This window comes from Saccostrea cucullata, unplaced genomic scaffold, assembly GCF_032062105.1.
Source record: "Saccostrea cucullata isolate Sc308-1 unplaced genomic scaffold, CSIRO_AGI_Scuc_v1 ctg269, whole genome shotgun sequence".
NCBI lineage: Eukaryota > Metazoa > Mollusca > Bivalvia > Ostreida > Ostreidae > Saccostrea > Saccostrea cuccullata.
In genome coordinates, this window is record NW_026935187.1 from 151463 (window position 1) to 169617 (window position 18155).

Below are 18155 nucleotides of genomic sequence, written 5' to 3' on the forward strand. Positions count from 1 at the left end.
GCTTTAAACAGCAAGAATGTCATTTGATTAAACGGAGGAGAGATATGGCTAAAAGTAAAGCGGAATCTTACTATTATAGTGATTTACCACCATTATAGCTGAATTTACATTTAACCCAACCTGCTTATTTAAAACATGTTTATATAAATTAAGATATATTATTTTGATATTGAAATATTATTTTGATATTGAAATATTCTAGATTTCTTGGTACATATTTAATATGTTTATGTATGATTAATGCTATATATGTACACAAGAATTCATAAATTGATATTGTTTTTTTATGATCTTTTTTTAATTTCTCTGCTTTTTTAATTTTAATTAAAGAATTAAGATTTAAAATATTTAGACATAGCAAATCTACTGGAAAGAAAATGGCAAGGAAAAATACCTGTGTATGCAAGTCAAAATGAAATAAACTATGGATAACGTTTTTTTGTCAATATCAGACATTGCATTTAAAAAAAAAATAGTACCTTCAGTAGGGTGATTTAAAATTACTGCTATTATGTTCAGTGAGGTCTTGACGGTGCACATTATAATGTCTGAAGTTACACAGATTTTCTAATCAAAAGACATGTCAAACCAAACAGGATTTAGCTTTCACATATTTTCCAAAAGGCATTTATGAACATATTCTAATGATGCCAACATCTATTCAAGAATTCAAACTCCATATCAAATTACGACATTTTAAAGGTTTTATTCCTCACTGACAACAAGTCTAAACAAAATAATAATAATAATATATTGCCAAGTAGATATTTTTGCGCAGATATTCTCCAGCCATAACAAAAATATCTTATGGATACTAAAGTCGTCGGACTTAAAGGTGTTATAAAGGTTTCAGGGTTACAATGAAGTTGCTTTCCATTTCAAATTTTCTGACATTAACATTTACTATCTACAATATAAAAACTCAAGTTTTGTATCCTACCGAAAATTTCATCAAAGATAGTGTTTACAGTCAGATTTGGGCGATAGAGGAAGGACTGACTGCCACACTAGAAAGACTTAAGGAAAAAGAGAATGAATTTCAGGAGAAGGAGGATACATGTATTATTAAGGAAAAAGAGACAGAAATTAATACGTTAAAAGAAGAAAATGTTAAGCTGAAGGAAGTGAATGATAACTCATACGGTATGATACTTCATATTATCATTTTTGTGTTAATTTGAAAAAAAAAAAAAACGGATTATATATAAAAAAAAAGCGTAAATTGCTCCAACCCAGGTTACATGTATACCAGTATAACATGAGTTGCTATACAATTCATTCCTTATAATTTAACTTTTATTATGCGCCCGCATCGATAGATCCAGGGCGTATATTGTTTTTGTCCTGTCTGTCTGTCTTTTTGTTTGTTTATTTGTCTCGAACTATAACCTTCACCATAACTTTTGAACCATGAAAGATAGACTTCATATTTGGTATGCATACTCCACTAATTAAGCTCTTTCAAATGACACCAAGGTCAATGACCTTGTGACCTTAACTGTGGCCTATATGCTAAAAATAGCTTTTTTCTGCAAACTTTAACCTTCGCCATAACTTTTGAACCATGAAAGATAGAGACTTCATATTTGGTATGCATACTCCACTAATCAGGTTCTTTCAAATGACACCAAGGTCAATGACCTTGTGACCTTGACTGTGACCTTAATGCTAAAAATAGCTTTTTCCGAACTTTGTTGCCGCCGGGCGCATAGTGTTTCACAAACACATCTTGTTAATCAATAAGCTAATTAAGTATAGAAAACAAAACAAGTTCTCCCTCAAAAACGCCTTCACATTGTTTATATTCTTAACATAACGTCAAACGGATTGATACGTTTCAATAAAAATTAAATATGAGAAATATTTTATATTTTTCATTTAACAGAATATTTCTTGAATGAGATCTGTAACCGTCAACCTCAACTGGCCTTGGCTCATCGGTATGAATGTCAACTTTATTATAATTGTTCAGCCAGGACCTCTTTGGGAGCTTGGGAGCCCCTCTCCCATTTGTTTGAGTGCACATATCCTTACGTCTTTTCCGTTACAACACACCAATGTAAAAACTACACGGAAGTAGATTGTGGGAATAGATCTCTTCCTGTTTGGGAATGTAAGTATTATGTAAAAGCTTTCATAACAATCAATATATCGAAAGACATAGGTTTAAATAATGATCTGTACTTGACAGATATCTCAAAATATGTGTATGAATGTAAATAAAATGAATAAAAAAGGAATTGATAAAATAAGTCATGCATTGGTTTAGTGAATGAATGAATTGAAGAAATGAAACATATCTGAAGAAATGAGCAAAGAATATAGCATGGTACACATATACATGACTACATGTATATTATATATAACGTAAAATATTATCAATAAATAAAGCACTATTTCACACGAACATTAAATTCCATTGTGTGAAATTTACATTTAGTTGTAAAGTTTAAGAAATCGACTCATTTTAATAATTTAAAAAAAATTATCAATCAAAGACGGTTGAGAATGCAAAATATTTACCTTTATTCAAAGGCCAATACCGCAGGAACAAATGTAAGTACGGAGGTCGTTGTGTCCCGTGTGAGCACCTGTACCCACCATGCATCGGTAAAGCAGACGGCCTGTGGCCATGGGTGGCGAAATATCCATCACCCTATTACACGATTTGTAAAGATGAAAGATCAATCTCCACTGGTAATTGCGAGACAGATTCTGAATGGAACTCGGAAGCGTTTCCTTACAATGGCACCTGCACTTCACGTTTCAACATACCTACGTCATACGGAGGACTTTTACCTTCATGTGCCGGGAAGTCTGATGGAAGCTACAAATTTTCTGAAAGATGTGATGCATATTATGCATGTAATAATGGAGTAGCCAGAGCTGTCAAATGTAGCTCAGGGTTTAATTTTGATGCTAATTCCGGTTCTTGTCAGTATATGGCAAACTGTACATAATACATAATATATCCATTATATACAAAATGTGTCGTTTCAAACTTTGATCCACCTAATAGTATTTTTTTAGTATTTGTTTGACATGTTTGAATAAATCGAGGTTAAATAAATATGCATATTTAACTACACTGGACAATTTATTCAAATATTGTTTTTCTACTTTCTCTGTCGAAATAAAATTCATGCCAGACGGATTTTATTTACCTGGGTAGTATCATTAAACCAGAGGGTGGCATAAAGGAGGACATCTACCTGGCAATCAGATTTTGGAACGCAGTTCGCAATTTGCAATTCAAAAGTGAACTGCATTCTAGAACGCAGTTTGCAATTCAAAAATTTAACTTAAGTTATAGGGTCTGAAATTTTGTGGCTGGGGTACTGGGGATCACTTACCACTTCTATGAAAAAGTGGTGATGGTACCATCTTTAGTTTCCGAGATATGGCCGTCCAGTTTTTAGCCCTACTATACAAATAGACATATATCTTTCTCTCTTCTTTTATGATCGTCATTTTCACATTCTTTTTCCTTTTACCTACCCAGGGTCCCGGTAGAAAAAGTCTGTAGTTGTTGGTTTCATCAGCAACAGAGAACTGGTTGTATATATACTATGCGAATAAACATCGGCTCGGGGACATCTAAGTCCCCTACCCCAGGGTCTGAAATTTTGTGGGTGGGGTACTTGGCTCCAGAATGGGAGAGGATCGTAAATTTTGGTCGAGGTTTGCGACGATGGTATTTTAATCGGGTTTGAGGTGTTTATTTTCATTGAAGAAAGTGAAAGTAGAAACCAAAATATTTTGCATGCTTTTTCTGCGGTGTCGATGTTTCATGCAGTATAGTTCTTGTACACGATTTATTTCTTTACGCTTATATAGGATAAATAACTGTGGGAAAAATTCCATCTCTCAACTTTTAAGTGCTATGGCAACAAATGACACTGCACCAAAGGCATCAGGTGTTAGGGCCTATTCCGCAAAGTTTGAGAAAGAAGAGGTTTAGTGCATTTTCTCTTTTCTGTAAAGAATTTTCATTTATAGTTATTCTTTTACACAACTTTGTAACTTTTTACTTTTTTATCTAAATAGCTGTCTCTTAAAACTACATGTACAATTCGTGTATCATACAGTCATATACAGCTGATATATGGCGTATCTGAGCTGAAAAATAAAGATACATGACGTACTGCGTCTGTACGAAATTGAGTGTAAAAGAACATTTTATTTGTTATTTACTTTCAAATGAAAACTTTGATCGATTTCATCCAATATCTATGAAACACGGTTGATTTTTAATTTGTGTAATTCTAGGAAAGCCCTATCTTCATATAAAGTATAATAAAGTAAATAGAAAGATCTTTTTTTTTTATTTTAATTAGTCTGAACTTATAAAAAAAACGCTATACATTTATTTAACTTAGTCTTTAACAACTGTACATGTGCATAAGAAAAAGTATCTGTACTTTGTCCATTACTTAAACTATTATTTCATTCGTTTTACAGGAGATTGCAAGAGGAAAATGGTTATCATTAAATAATATTACATACAGAGATCCAACTGGTAAAGAAAGGTACAGTGTATCGTATTCCAAATAATTCTTAAGTCTATGTTAAATATGCAACAACCAAAATAAAATTGATTAATCCTTTTTTCAAATCATTGGCAAACTTAAGATTGAACTGCAAGTTCTATTTAATTATCCAAGATGAAGATATTGAGATGTTTTATAAAAATTCTATCCATTTCAGAGATAACCTGTAAATTCATTATTTATACAGGCTCTGGGAGAGTGTCAAAAGAACAACTCGCCATTCAGGATCTGCAGATGGTATTGTGAGATTTTTAGAAAGGCATAAATAATATAGTTTTCATCTTTTATTTTAACATTCATTTTATATTAGATATAAGGTTCAAATATTTGAAGGATCTTTGTGTGATTTTATGATGACAAGTATGGACTTAATTGTTAAAAAACTAATTAGTTTTAGGATATTATATTTATATTATTTTAAATGTTATACATAATATAATTGTATCTTACTTTTTACAAGTTTAAATTTTCATTTGTATTGTCAACAGCTGTTGGTGTGATAGCAATCTTGAAGCGGATGTTGAAGTTTGATTGCATCGTTTTGGTAGTTCAGTACCGCCCTCCCATGCAATGCTGCACTGTGGAATTCCCAGCAGGTAATTTACAATAAATCAAATTATACCTGTAACACTTTGACGTGAGTATAGTGATGTCATTTTCTTAAACATAACTTTCATGTACATGAAGCTGGCTGTAAATGCTGCATTACCTGAAGGACTTAATGGTTAATGTGAGTATATACCTGTACAGTTAATTCTCGATAAACCGCCACCTTTTGTAATTTAGAAATCATGGCGGTATAACGAATTTGGCGATGAATCGAATTTCACATCTTTTAGAAAAAAGAAGTAGAGTTACCGTTCTTAGAAATACTATTTAGCGTTTCTATTCTTATCATTACATGTACATGTATAAAAAAACATATTTCTGATTGAAAATACTTCAAGTAATTTTTTTTAATGTACAATTTCGCTAACACAATGTGCATTTATGAAATAAAGACAAGTACATGTGTATGCATGTAAATCTGCACGTCTGATATTGAAAAAAAAACATGCTGGGTTGTTCATCGTGATATAATGCCGATAGTACGTAAAACAAATTCTTGAATAAATTCATTATTTACGGTATCGTTGTTAATGAAACGTTCACAATTTATACCGTATATAATTATTTTTTCAGCAAACTTTGCATTGTTTAAAGCAGAGATCATCAAAATAATATTGTTATCGGCGTACTTTAACAACGACCGCTTTCGTGGCGAAGCCGTGACGAAATGATTTATATTAAACAGAAATCAAAATTATTATAACAGTTCATGTTGAAATTATTGTTTATTTAATTCTTGTTTAATTACTTAATTACATGTACCTTGTCTGCATCAACCAATTAGCCACACTTCACTGACCACATGCACCTGTGGCGGTATATCGAAATAATTTACACTTAAAAATGGACGTTTGTTGTGAAAACAGGGTGGCGGATGGCGGTATGCGAATTTGGCGTTATAAAGAGAATTTTATATAGCAGGAAAAACGTTCTTGGGTAATCATGGCGATATTGCGAAAATGGCGATGAATCGAATGGCGATAATTCGAGAATTGACTGTATATTTAATATATTTTAAAATTCCTGTAAAACATAACCTTTAGGGTCTTGTAGTCCAACTCACATTTGATACATGTTGTTTCTGATAGCTCAGTTAGTAAAAGAGCTGCACTGTCTGCAGGAAACTCCTTGACTTGTGTCCACTCATTTGTTAAGGTCATCTTATGTTATACAGGACTGGTAGATGAGGGAGAGTCCCCTGAAGTAGCAGCACTGAGAGAATTGTATGAGGAAACTGGATACACAGCCTCTGTAAAACATGTAGCCCCAGGTATATATGGTTTATCACAATGTAATGGATTGGACTGCGGAGATCAGTCTGGATAGCTCAGTTGGTAATGTGCCTGACTTGAGATGCAGGGGTCCCGGGTTTGATTCCCGGTCCAGTCATGCATTTCTCCTTTCCTGTTGTGATGGCACCAAATCTGCAACAGGAAAGGAGAAAATGCATGGCTGGCCAAGGAATCGAACCCAGCACCCCTGCATTTCCAGTCAGGCAGTGCTCCAAGTTGCGACTAAAACGGTCGCATTTGCGACCAAAAAATTGGCTTTGCGACTAGAAATTAAAACTAAGTCGCATTTTCGCGACTGAGAAAATTTGGGCTGGCAACGTCCATCTTTGTATGATCGGGATCGAGATTTACGTTTTCAAGATTCTCTGTCAAGACAATGTTTGAAGATATACACTTTAACACACTTTACAAAGCGTCGTATGGAATTGGATCATGTAATGTTATGACAGCATTCTGTAATAGTAAAGTTTGATAGAACCAGAAACATATATACATAACGTCTCTGAGAGAATGGCATCCAAATGTCGTGAACTTTTTAGAGTTTCTCTGACCTGGTTTTTAGCTCACCTGAGCCGAAGGCTCAAGTGAGCTTTTCTGATCAAAATTTGTCCGTCGTCTGTCGTCGTCGTTGTTGTTGTCGTTGTTGTCGTAAACTTTTCACATTTTCATCTTCTTCTCGAGAACCACAGGGCCGATTTCAACCAAACTTGGCACAAAGTATCCTTGGGTGAAGGGGATTCAAGTTTGTTCAAATGAAGGGCCACGCCCTTTTCCAAGGGGAGATAATCATAAATTTGTTAAAAATTATTGGCATTTTTAAAAAATCTTCTTCTCCTGAACCACTGGGCCAGGAAAGATGAAACTCATGTGGAAGCATCCTCAGGTAGTGTATATTCAGGTTTGTTCAAATCATGACCCCCGGGGCAAGGGTGGGGCCAAAATGGCCGACCCTAGTTTTACATAGGAATATATAGGAAAAAATTTAGAAATCTTCTTCTCAAGAACCACTAGGACAGGAAAGATGAAACTCACTTGGAATCATCCTCAGGTAGTGTAGATTCAGGTTTGTTCAAATCATGACCCCTGGGGCAAGGGTGGGGCCAAAATGGCCGACCCAAGTTTTACATAGGAATATATAAGAAAAAATTTTAGAAATCTTCTTCTCAAGAACCACTAGGACAGGAAAGATGAAACTCACTTGGAATCATCCTCAGGTAGTGTAGATTCAGGTTTGTTCAAATCATGACCCCTGGGGCAATGGTGGGGCCAAAATGGCTGACCCAAGTTTTACATAGGAATATATAAGAAAAATCTTTAAAAATCTTCTTCTCCAGAACCACTGGGCCAGGAAAGATGAAACTCATGTGCAATCATCCTCAGGTAGTGTAGATGCAAGTTTGGTCAAATCATGACCCCCGGGTTAAAGGTGGGGCCAAAATGGCCAACCCAAGTTTTACATAGGAATATATAGGAAAAATTTTAAAAATCTTCTTCTCCAGAACCACTGGGCCAGGAAAGATGAAACTCATGTGGAATCATCCTCAGGTAGTGTAGATTCAAGTTTGTTCAAATCATGACCCCCGGGGCAAAGGTGGGGCCAAAATGGCCAACCCAAGTTTTACATAGGAATATATAGGAAAAATCTTTAAAAATCTTCTTCTCCAGAATAGTATTGTTCAACCAGACCTCCGTAAATCTCCGACCAGCAGAGAGTCTGTTAAAGAATCACGTTAGGGTTTGTAACCGTCAGAGGGCGCTATCTTGTTTTCATTTTGACGATCCTTTTTGAAAACAAATGTTATATGTGTTTCTTATTGTGGATTGTGACTTAATATTAATAAACTAATCTTTAATTTGGGACAACAAACAAGAAATTACAATAGCAATCGAAGGAATGTGTATTACACAGGTAGGGCTACACTACTTTCACTTTTGATTTCGTACAGTATATTTGCAAGACATAATAAAACACACTTACCTATAACTGGTGGGCATTACCGTAAACAATTCCTATCTAACAGCTTTAACTTTAAGACATATAATTTTTACATCTTTAAGTTATTTTTCTGCCGATTTATCATGTATTTATTTAAATCGTGTAGGTGTGTTCTTTTCAGCCAATCAAAAACTTTACCAGAATTTCGGTAAGCCTCGTTTTGGCGTTACAAACGATATTACGTATCTTTACCAGACCCTCTGGGTGGTCGGAGATTTACGGAGACAGCCAAGGGTCTGGTTGAACGAGACTACTCCAGAACCGCTGGGCCAGGAAAGATGAAACTCATGTGGAATCATCCTCAGGTAGTGTAGATTCAAGTTTTTGCAAATCATGACCCCTGGGGCAAGGATGGGGCCAAAATGGCCGGACCAAGTTTTACATGGTAATATATAGGAAAAATCTTTAAAAATCCTTCTGAAGATCCACAGGGCCAGGAAAGATGAAACTCATGTGGAATCATCCTCAGGTAGTGTAGATTCAAGTTTATGCAAATCATGACCCCCGGGGCAAGGGTGGGGCCAAAATGGCCGACCCAAGTTTTACATAGTAATATATAGGAAATATCTTTAAAAATCCTTCTGAAGATCCACAGGGCCAGGAAAGATGAAACTCATGTGGAATCATCCTCAGGTAGTGTAGATTCAAGTTTGTTCAAATCATGACCCCCGTGGCTACGGTGGGGCCAAAATGGCCGACCCAAGTTTTACATAAGGATATATAGGGAAACCTTTTAAAATCTTCTTTTCAAGTACTTCAAAGCTATGATTAGTGATATTTATATGGAATCATCCTCAGGTAGTGTAGATTCTAGTTTGTTCAAATGATGAACGCCTGGAGGAGGGAAGTAAATTCAAGCCCGATCTGCTCAGGTGAGGGCTGTGGCCCCTGGGCCTCTTGTTAAAGTATTTGGTCAATGGCTTGCATATCACAATTAATTAAGTGTTTTGGCGGCATTGCTAACGACTGCGCTATGGCTGTATGGGTAAGATACTTAGTAGTAAGTAAACAGGTAAACATGATAAACAATTGGCAAAGTCCTGTCTCAACAACTGTCAAAGTTTTATTTTCTTTTGATTAAACTTTAATTCTAGGATCAGATTACGTGTGTTCTTCTGTGTACCATACAAAGGGTGGTTGTATTTAATAAAAATATCCTTCAAATAGCAAAAGATTTCTAGTCACAGTAATCAATAATCTTTGATTTAATAAAAACATAACACATGTGGATGTTAGTTCATTGTTTTAATTGTGTTATTCACATGTTTTCATCATAGCGAGTGAAAAATTTGTTAATGGCGACCAGAAATTCTAAAATGGTGACCAAAAAAACTTTTAGGTCGCCATTTAGCGACCTAAAAGTAAGTGCGACTTGGAGCACTGTCAGGCACTCTACCAACTGAGCTATCTAGGCCGATATCCATGGCCCAAACCATGACAATAGACACGTACTAATTTAACATTTAAAAGTACTAGACTAGTCAGCATTGACAAATATCTTCATTCCAGTTTAATTTCTCAATTTATAAATGTACAGTAAATATATTTGGGGACAATTTAAGTTAGTTTTTTCAAAAGAAAACAAGTCACTGGACTTATCTTTGAGACAAGTGCTTTAGATTTAAATGTAATATATGGTATAATTACATTTTTTTTAATTCTATGTAATTAGGAGGAAAACCATAATTGTATAAATGTATGATATTTATCATGTTTATAGAGATTTTAGAATTCTGTTCATTATTTCTTTAGATGTTTTAGAATAGAAGAAGAATGAATGTTTGCTCTTTGTTACAGCATCCTGCCTTGATCCAGGTATAGGGAATACAACAGTTCAGCTTGTGACTGTAGAGGTAGGGAAAACACTTTGTCTGTATGTATCTATCATTCCTCCCCCAATCCACCCATCTCAAACACACAAACTTCTCCACGATTTATTCTTCATGGAAGAAAATTAAGAATGACTATTCTACAAAACATGAAAAAATGAGACTTAATTAAATGATATTTAGTGCTCACACCTAAGTCAGAGAAAGAAGTCAAACAATTCTTCTTGTTAATTTAAGTGTAAAATATTGCATAATTGTATTTTAACATTGTTTACTTTGACTAACATAGTGGGATTTCACATTAACTGCTCCTAACACAATAAACCACCACTGCAAAAGTTAATGCAAGATACATAACTCTTATCTTGCTGAAAGTACATTATATAATACAGTACTGTACTGTGCGGAATATGTATTCTGAGAGATGAGCAATCTTAATTTGGAAAAGAAATTAAATTTTGAAATAATTTTCATCCCTCTGTCTACCAAATGAATTGAAAAAATAACACAAGAAAGCTATTTTTGAAGATTTTTTTTTCTATGAAATAAATTTAAAAATATAGTAAATTTTGTTGGGGTTGAGAATTGCAATCACAATTTTTAGCTAAAAAGGATGTGTTAGCCTATATTACATGTAGCATATTGTATTGACAATTTACTTTTAAAAACTGTGGGGTTTTTTCACAGATTGATGGCAATGACGAGAAAAATGTCAATCCAAAACAGAAAACAGGTTAGCTCCTTCTTGTTGTCTCTATTATTTAATACCTGTCTAAACATAAAATCTCTCTCTTTCATTTTTATGTGCAGATCAATCAAGCAATTTTCACTTTCTCCCTCTTAAACAAAGTCATTCTTTTAAAATAAATGATAAAAATTCTATGTAATTATAATTAGCAAACGTCATTATGAAAATAACAAATTGACTATGGTATTTGTTTTTTTTTTTCATGAAATCCACTAATAAAAGATGAATCAGGTCAGTGTTGTTCTTGATAAAATTGAACGATTTAAAATTTTTAAGAAATATTTTTTAAGCATTAACTGATTCTGAAAATTATTATAGATAATGATTCTTTATCACTTTTGGCAATTCTTTCAAAACCATTTGTTTCATAAAAAAACAACTTCTGCATGATTATCTGTTACCAAAATATATGTACTATATATTTTAATAATCTTTGTTATTTGTACTTTGAAAAACAATAAAGTTGATTTTAAAGCAAAATATTAGTATCACGTGGACTCTTGAATTTACATTCTTAATGTAGAGTTTATAGAAGTTGTTTTGATACCACTCGAGGACCTTTTGGAAAGACTTGATGGTAAGTAGCCTGAATATTATTGAAATAAAATTCATCACTTTACTGTTAATGTGTTGGTTAATTAATTTTTTCTTCTCTCAGAATATTCCCGGACTGGACACAGTGTTGATTCACGAGTTTATTCATATGCATTAGGCCTACAGCCTAGGATATCGTAACGCTTTGTATTTTTTTTTTATATAAGATAAAATAAATTATGTCATTTGTAAAGTGACTTCAGTGTGATATATGTACAGAACTGAAGATAGATGATCATTATTGTTAATGAACAATTAACTTTTGATAATTCTTTCAATCATTTTTTTTTAACATTACTACATTAAAACTGTTACTGGGGAATCTAGTCTACACTGGCCATCAGAGAATAAGTCTAAAGAAAGTCTTTGCATTTTCATTTGACACATAAAAAAATTGAGAACGATTTTTAAATTCATTTCTAAAATTGATTTATGTACTATTTAGAAGGTATGGAAATTATCCATGTATATGTCGAAAAAATGGAAAAACGTTGTATAAATGTTAATACAATGTACATTATATAAAAATAAAGAAAATGCAGATGATGTCAATAACTATAGACCAATATCAGTAACATCTGTTGTTTGCAAATTATTAGAAAAAATTATTGTCAAGCATCTGCACAACTATATACTTGAGAATGATATACTATATAAGTTCCAGTCTGCTTTTCAAACTGGTGACTCAACAAGTAATCAGTTGGTGGAAATTTATAATACTATTATATCCAATCTTGATAAAGGCCGGGATGTACGGTTTGTGTTTTGTGATATTTCTAAAGCTTTTGATAGGGTCTGGCATGAAGGAATTATATTTAAACTAAAGGAAATTGGAATATCAGATCAAATCTTAAATTGGGTCAAAAACTACTTAGTAAATAGAAGACAAAGGGTGGTTCTTGATGGTTATATATCAACTCTTAGGCCAACTAGTGCAGGTGTCCCCCAAGGATCTGTCCTAGGTCCTTTCTTATTTTTATTATATATAAATGATATTTCTTCAAATTTAACAAATAATGTCCGCTTATTTGCTGATGATACTTTACTTTACATTATTGTTGACAATGACATTGTCAGTGCTGCAAACTCATTAACAACTGATTTAGAAAAGTTGGATCAGTGGTCAAAACAATGGAAAGTTGATTTTAACCCCAAGAAAACAGTGAATGTAAATTTTTCCAGAAAACATTTTTCTCATCCCAATGTTAAATTTGGATTAAATGGCCCATTGATTGAACCATCGAACAATCACACACATTTGGGACTAAATTTTCAGTGTGATGCCAATTGGAAATCTCACATTCATACATATTACTTATGAAAAAGCATGTAAACGATTAAATGTTCTACGAATGTTAAAATATTCCCTTTGTCGAGATGCGCTAATAAAAATATATATGTCATTTATTAAACCAGTTTTAGAATATGGTGATGTTGTCTAGGATAATTGTAATGAAAAGGAGTCATCTTTATTGGAAGAAGTTCAAATTACTGCTGCAAGAATTATTACAGGAATGAGAGTGAACTCATCAAGATCACTTTTATATGATGAATTGGGTTGGAATACATTATCTGACAGAAGGAAAGTACATAAATTAATATTATTTTACAAAATCGTGTATGGGTTAGCACCACAGTACCTTCAAGATCTTCTAAGACCTTGTATTCCACTCCAAACATATTCACTAAGAAACAATGATGGTCTTACTTTTCTTATTTCTCAGACGAGGACCACATCATATATAAATAGTTATTTCCCATCTACAATTAAATTATGGAATAGTTTACCATACCATATTAGGAGTTTACCAACACTATCTTCTTTCATTAATGCCATTAAAAAGACTCGTTATAGAACACCCAATAAGCTTTTTAATCATGGAAATCGTAGTCAAAATATTATTCATTGTCAGCTAAGAAATAATGCTAGTAGTTTGAATGGTGATTTACTGAAAGATTATATAAGTGATAGCTCAAAATGTGAAAACTGTAATTTTCATACAGAAAATGCATATCATTTTTAGCTCACCTGAGCCGAAGGCTCAAGTGAGCTTTTCTGATCAAAATTTGTCCGTCGTCTGTCGTTGGCGTTGTCGTTGTCGTAAACTTTTCACATTTTCATCTTCTTCTCAAGAACCACTGGGCCAATTTCAACCAAACTTGGCACAAAGTATCCTTGGGTGAAGGGGATTCAAGATTGTTCAAATGAAGGGCCACGCCCTCTTCCAAGGGGAGATAATCATGAATTAGTGAAAAATTAATAGCATTTTTAAAAAATCTTCTTCTCAAGAACCACTGGGCCAGGAAAGATGAAACTCATGTGGAATTATCCTCAGGTAGTGTAGATTCAAATTTGTTCAAATCATGACCCCTGGGGCTAGGGTGGGGCCAAAATGGCCGACCAAAGTTTTACAAAGGAATATATAGGAAAAATCTTTAAAAATCTTCTTCTTAAGAACCACTGGGCCAGGAAAGATGAAACTCATGTGGAATCATCCTCAGGTAGTGTAGATTCAAGTTTGTTCAAATCATGACCCCTGGGGCTAGGGTGGGGCCAAAATGGCCGACCAAAGTTTTACATAGGAATATGTAGGAAAAATCTTTTAAAAATCTTCTTCTCAAGAACCACTGGAATTGGAAAAATGAAACTCATGTGGAATCATCCTCAGGTAGTGTAGAAGTTTGTTCAAATCATGACCCCAGGGGCTAGGGTGGGGCCAAAAAAAAGTTACATAGAAATGCATAGAACAAATCTTTTAAAATCTTCATCTTCTCAAGAACCACTTTGCCAGGAAAGATGAAACTCATGTGGAATCATCCTCGGGTAGTGTGGATTCAAGTTTGTTCAAATCATGACCCACGGGGCTAGGGTGGGGCCAAAATGGCCAACCAAAGTTTTACATAGGAATATATAGGAAAAATCTTTTAAAATCTTCTTCTTAAGAATCACTGAGAAAGGAAATATGAAACTTAAATGAAATTATCCTCAGGTAGTGTGGATTCAAGTTTGTTCAAATCATGACCCCCGGGGCTAGGGTGGGGCCAAAATGGCCGACCCAAGTTTTACATTGGAAGATATAGAAAAAATCTTTAAAAATCTTCTTCTTAAGAATCAATATGAGGAAAGGAAATATGAAATTATCCTCAGGTAGTGTAGATTCAAGTTTGTTTAAATCATGACCCCTGGGGCTAGGATAGAGCCAAAATGGCTGACCAAAGTTTTACATAGGAATATATAGGAAAAACTTTAAAAATCTTCTTCTCAAGAACCTTTGGGCCAGGAAAGACGAAATTTATGTGGAATCATCCTCAGTTAGTGAAAATTCAAGCTTGTTCAAATTATGACCTCTGGGGCTAGTTTTGGGCCCAAAATGGCTGACCAAAGTTGTACATAAGGATATATAGGGAAACCTTTTAAAATCTTCTTTTCAAGTACTTTAAAGCCATGCTTAGTAATATATAGGGAATCATCCTCTGGTAGTGTAGATTGTACATTGTTCAAATCATGACACCCAGGAGGGTTAAAATTCAAGCCCCCCCCCCCAGTAAACTTTCAGTTTTGATCTAATATGTGCTTTTTCCTAGTCCTAGTAGATGTGCTCAGGTGAGCGATGTGGCCCTTGGACCTCTTGTTTCTTTGAATGCCCATGTTATGTTGAGCAAAGAAACACTCTTTTTAATTGTATATCTAGTATAGACCTGCAAAATCCTATTCCTATTTCCCTTAATCTTTTATTATTTGGTGATAGTAATATTTCATATGCAAATAATATGAAATTATTTGATTGTGTTCACAAATATATATCACAAACCAAAAGGTTTCATAAATGAAGTGTAACTATGAAATATTTATTCCAGTTTATGTCCTAAATTAAATACACATTTATTGTATGTTTATAAATTGCTGTAGTTCTCATTTTTTTTCCTTCCATTTCCACATTTACAAACCGGTATTCATTTGTTGTTGTGTTTTTTTTTTTGTTTTGTTTTGTTTTGATTTTTTTTCTTTTTCTCTTTTCACTCATGTATTTTTCTTTCCCCTTTAATCCATTCAAATTTGTGTCAGTTATATATAACTTATTGGTCATATATAAACCTGTTACTATATATGTATTAATTAACCTTGTACCTATGGAGAGGGCTTATATAGGCTATGCCTGCTGCCCAATCCATTTATGTATTTTACATAATAAAATATGTTCAAATCAAATTCAAAAAGAGAAGACGGGTAGAGGTCATGCTCCTTCAATCAATGTTATCGAGAAACGCGGCGTTAAGGAGACAATTAATACCGTAAGAAATACCAGTGCAGAGGTAAATCTAGTTTACAATGGATGATTTATTGTATTTGTTAGGTATAAATCCCTCGCAAGATTATTTTCCTTCTAATGAATGTCACTGGATATGAACGATAGATGAAATGTAGACCTTTACTTTGCAATTGTGTTAGGCTGCTATATGGCACAAACACCTGCTTTGACACGGGTCCCGGACTTGAACAGGTTTTATCCAAAAGACTTGCGACTGTAATTTAAGACCTAGTCGAAAGAACAGTTTCTAGCAATTTTTTGTTGAATGAACTTTTTTGCAGCCTGGTTGCTAAGGCAGCCACAACCTTCCGATCACCAAGCACTGGCGCTGTACTAAGCTACAATAGGGTGGTGAATCTGATTAAGAGAAGTTGAACTCCATTTGACATATAAGCCGAGGAGGACAACCTTGATACCGGTAAATAGTGTAATTAAGTGGGAGAGCTTAATTCTTGTTTATTTCAATAACAGCATTGTTAAGATTACAGTTTTATTAAGTGTTCTATGTGCTGTTAAACAGAGACCAAACTTCAGAACTGTTTGTAACTAAGTGTGGTATAATGTATAAATTACAACGTGTTCTGATTTCGCAACATGCACATTTAAACATAAAACCGAGTAAAATGAATGTCAAATCATTTCCATTGTTTTGACAACTGCAGATTGGAAATTATAAAAGTTGATAACATACACATACCACAACAAGACTGGTAATACTCGATATGTTATTGGCAAACTTTGCAAATGTATATGTGTCACAAGTTTAAATCCTTAGAGCTAAAAACTCAAGTGACCTTTTTGATAATCTGTTTTCCGCGTACGTCTGTCTACACTAACCCTAATCCTTTAAATCTTACCCCGCCCAAACTCTTGAACGAACGCTTACCCTAACTCTAAGTCACATTTTTGACTTCCTGTCAAAATTAAAACCACTGAGCAAATTCTACCAGTTTATTAAAACGTCTTCGATTTTCTTATTAAACGGAGGACTAAAATCCCTTCCTAGAGGGGATAATCAAGAAAATGAAAAAAAAGTTGCCTTATAATATATGGAAAGCACCTAAATAAGTGTAGATTCAAATCATTGCATCGATAGGACATGGGACCTCAATGGAGGATTGGATCCTCAAAATTTTTTTCTAAAAGAACCATTTACTGGACCAGAGGAGTACGTAGGAGGGAATCGTATAATGTAAGCTTAAGGAGAGTGCATAGATTTTAAATCGTTCAAATAGCGACTTCTGGGATAGAGTCGGGTCACAGCGAGGAATCAAATTTTTGCATTGAATAATATGGAGAAAAAATATTACATATTTATATAAATCAATTTCTCGACATCTTTTTTGCACAACCATAGCTGCAGATCTGTAGAGTTATGGTTTTATATATTATATGTCTTTGACCATAACGCTACAGATCCCGTAATGCAAAAAAGGTGCAATTTACGGCGCAATATTTTTTGCGCACTTTTGGGGAGGATTTCTCCAGTTTCCAACATTGGTCAATCAACTACATTCCACTCCCTAATTCTAGGCACATTATTTAACTAATCTGTATATTTTATCCATCCTCCAACCCTTTCTAGTTCTCTCTACAATTGATAAACTCGCTTGGTTAAAACTATTTGTTAGATTGCTGAAAATTCACTTCAAGCGAGTTTATTGTCTTTACAGACAACTATAAATGGTTGGGAGGTGGATAAAATATACATATTGGCTACAGAATGTGTCTAGAATTAGGGAGCGAAAGGTAGTTGATTGACCAATGCTAGAAAGTGGAGAAATTCTCCCCCAAAGTGTTCAAAAAATATTGCGCCGTAAATTGCATCTTTTTTGCATTACGGGATCTGTAGCGTTATGGTCAAAGACAAATACATGTATATAAAACCATAACGCTACAGATCTACGGCAGCACAACCGTAGAGATTTCGGGATTCAGTGTAATAGAGATTTGTCATGTTTAGTCAAACTACCAAATTCAAGAATAATTAACATTTTAGGGAAAATGACATCTATGTTCAGATTTCTTTTTTTGCTAAGAATACATATAAATTGAAGATAATACCGTTTCTGATACATTTTGATTTGCTAATCCTATCGACTTTTTGAACATGGAAAATAATCTTTACTCTTCAATTTCTTAATCACTAATTAAAAGATGTAACCCTGTGACATGAACATGGTGTTTGCTTTTTGTTTACTTATTACGATCATTTCGTGTTAAGCAA

At 33.9% G+C, this 18155-nt stretch overlaps 2 protein-coding genes across 2 annotated transcripts; both read left to right on the top strand.

Moving 5' to 3' along the window:
* Positions 1 to 744: 744 nt before the first annotated feature.
* On the top strand, positions 745 to 3055 carry LOC134242123 (uncharacterized). The gene is made up of 3 exons (XM_062724156.1): positions 745 to 1143; positions 1886 to 2113; positions 2536 to 3055. Exons 1-3 carry the CDS (start codon positions 861 to 863, stop codon positions 2958 to 2960), a joined length of 936 nt encoding a protein of 311 aa, XP_062580140.1. The 5' UTR covers positions 745 to 860; the 3' UTR covers positions 2961 to 3055.
* Positions 3056 to 3736: 681 nt separating this feature from the next.
* Positions 3737 to 11832, top strand: LOC134242124 (ADP-sugar pyrophosphatase-like). Its single transcript, XM_062724157.1, has 10 exons — positions 3737 to 3955; positions 4462 to 4529; positions 4738 to 4787; positions 5039 to 5146; positions 6334 to 6429; positions 10245 to 10300; positions 10964 to 11009; positions 11247 to 11255; positions 11548 to 11601; positions 11683 to 11832. The coding sequence occupies exons 1-10, from the start codon at positions 3764 to 3766 to the stop codon at positions 11757 to 11759; spliced, it is 756 nt and encodes a 251-aa protein (XP_062580141.1). The 5' UTR covers positions 3737 to 3763; the 3' UTR covers positions 11760 to 11832.
* Positions 11833 to 18155: the final 6323 nt, after the last annotated feature.

What these genes read in the sequence shown, in the direction of transcription:
- LOC134242124 (XM_062724157.1), top strand. Translation starts at nt 3,764, where the DNA reads ATGCTTTTTCTGCGGTGTCGATGTTTCATGCAGTATAGTTCTTGTACA. An exon ending in CAAAGTTTGAGAAAGAAGAG is followed by an intron (nt 3,956 to 4,461) that starts GTTTAGTGCATT and finishes TTCGTTTTACAG; the next exon opens with GAGATTGCAAGAGGAAAATG. An exon ending in CCTTTTGGAAAGACTTGATG is followed by an intron (nt 11,602 to 11,682) that starts GTAAGTAGCCTG and finishes TTCTTCTCTCAG; the next exon opens with AATATTCCCGGACTGGACAC.
- LOC134242123 (XM_062724156.1), top strand. Translation starts at nt 861, where the DNA reads ATGAAGTTGCTTTCCATTTCAAATTTTCTGACATTAACATTTACTATC. An exon ending in AGTGAATGATAACTCATACG is followed by an intron (nt 1,144 to 1,885) that starts GTATGATACTTC and finishes TTCATTTAACAG; the next exon opens with AATATTTCTTGAATGAGATC. An exon ending in ATCTCTTCCTGTTTGGGAAT is followed by an intron (nt 2,114 to 2,535) that starts GTAAGTATTATG and finishes CTTTATTCAAAG; the next exon opens with GCCAATACCGCAGGAACAAA.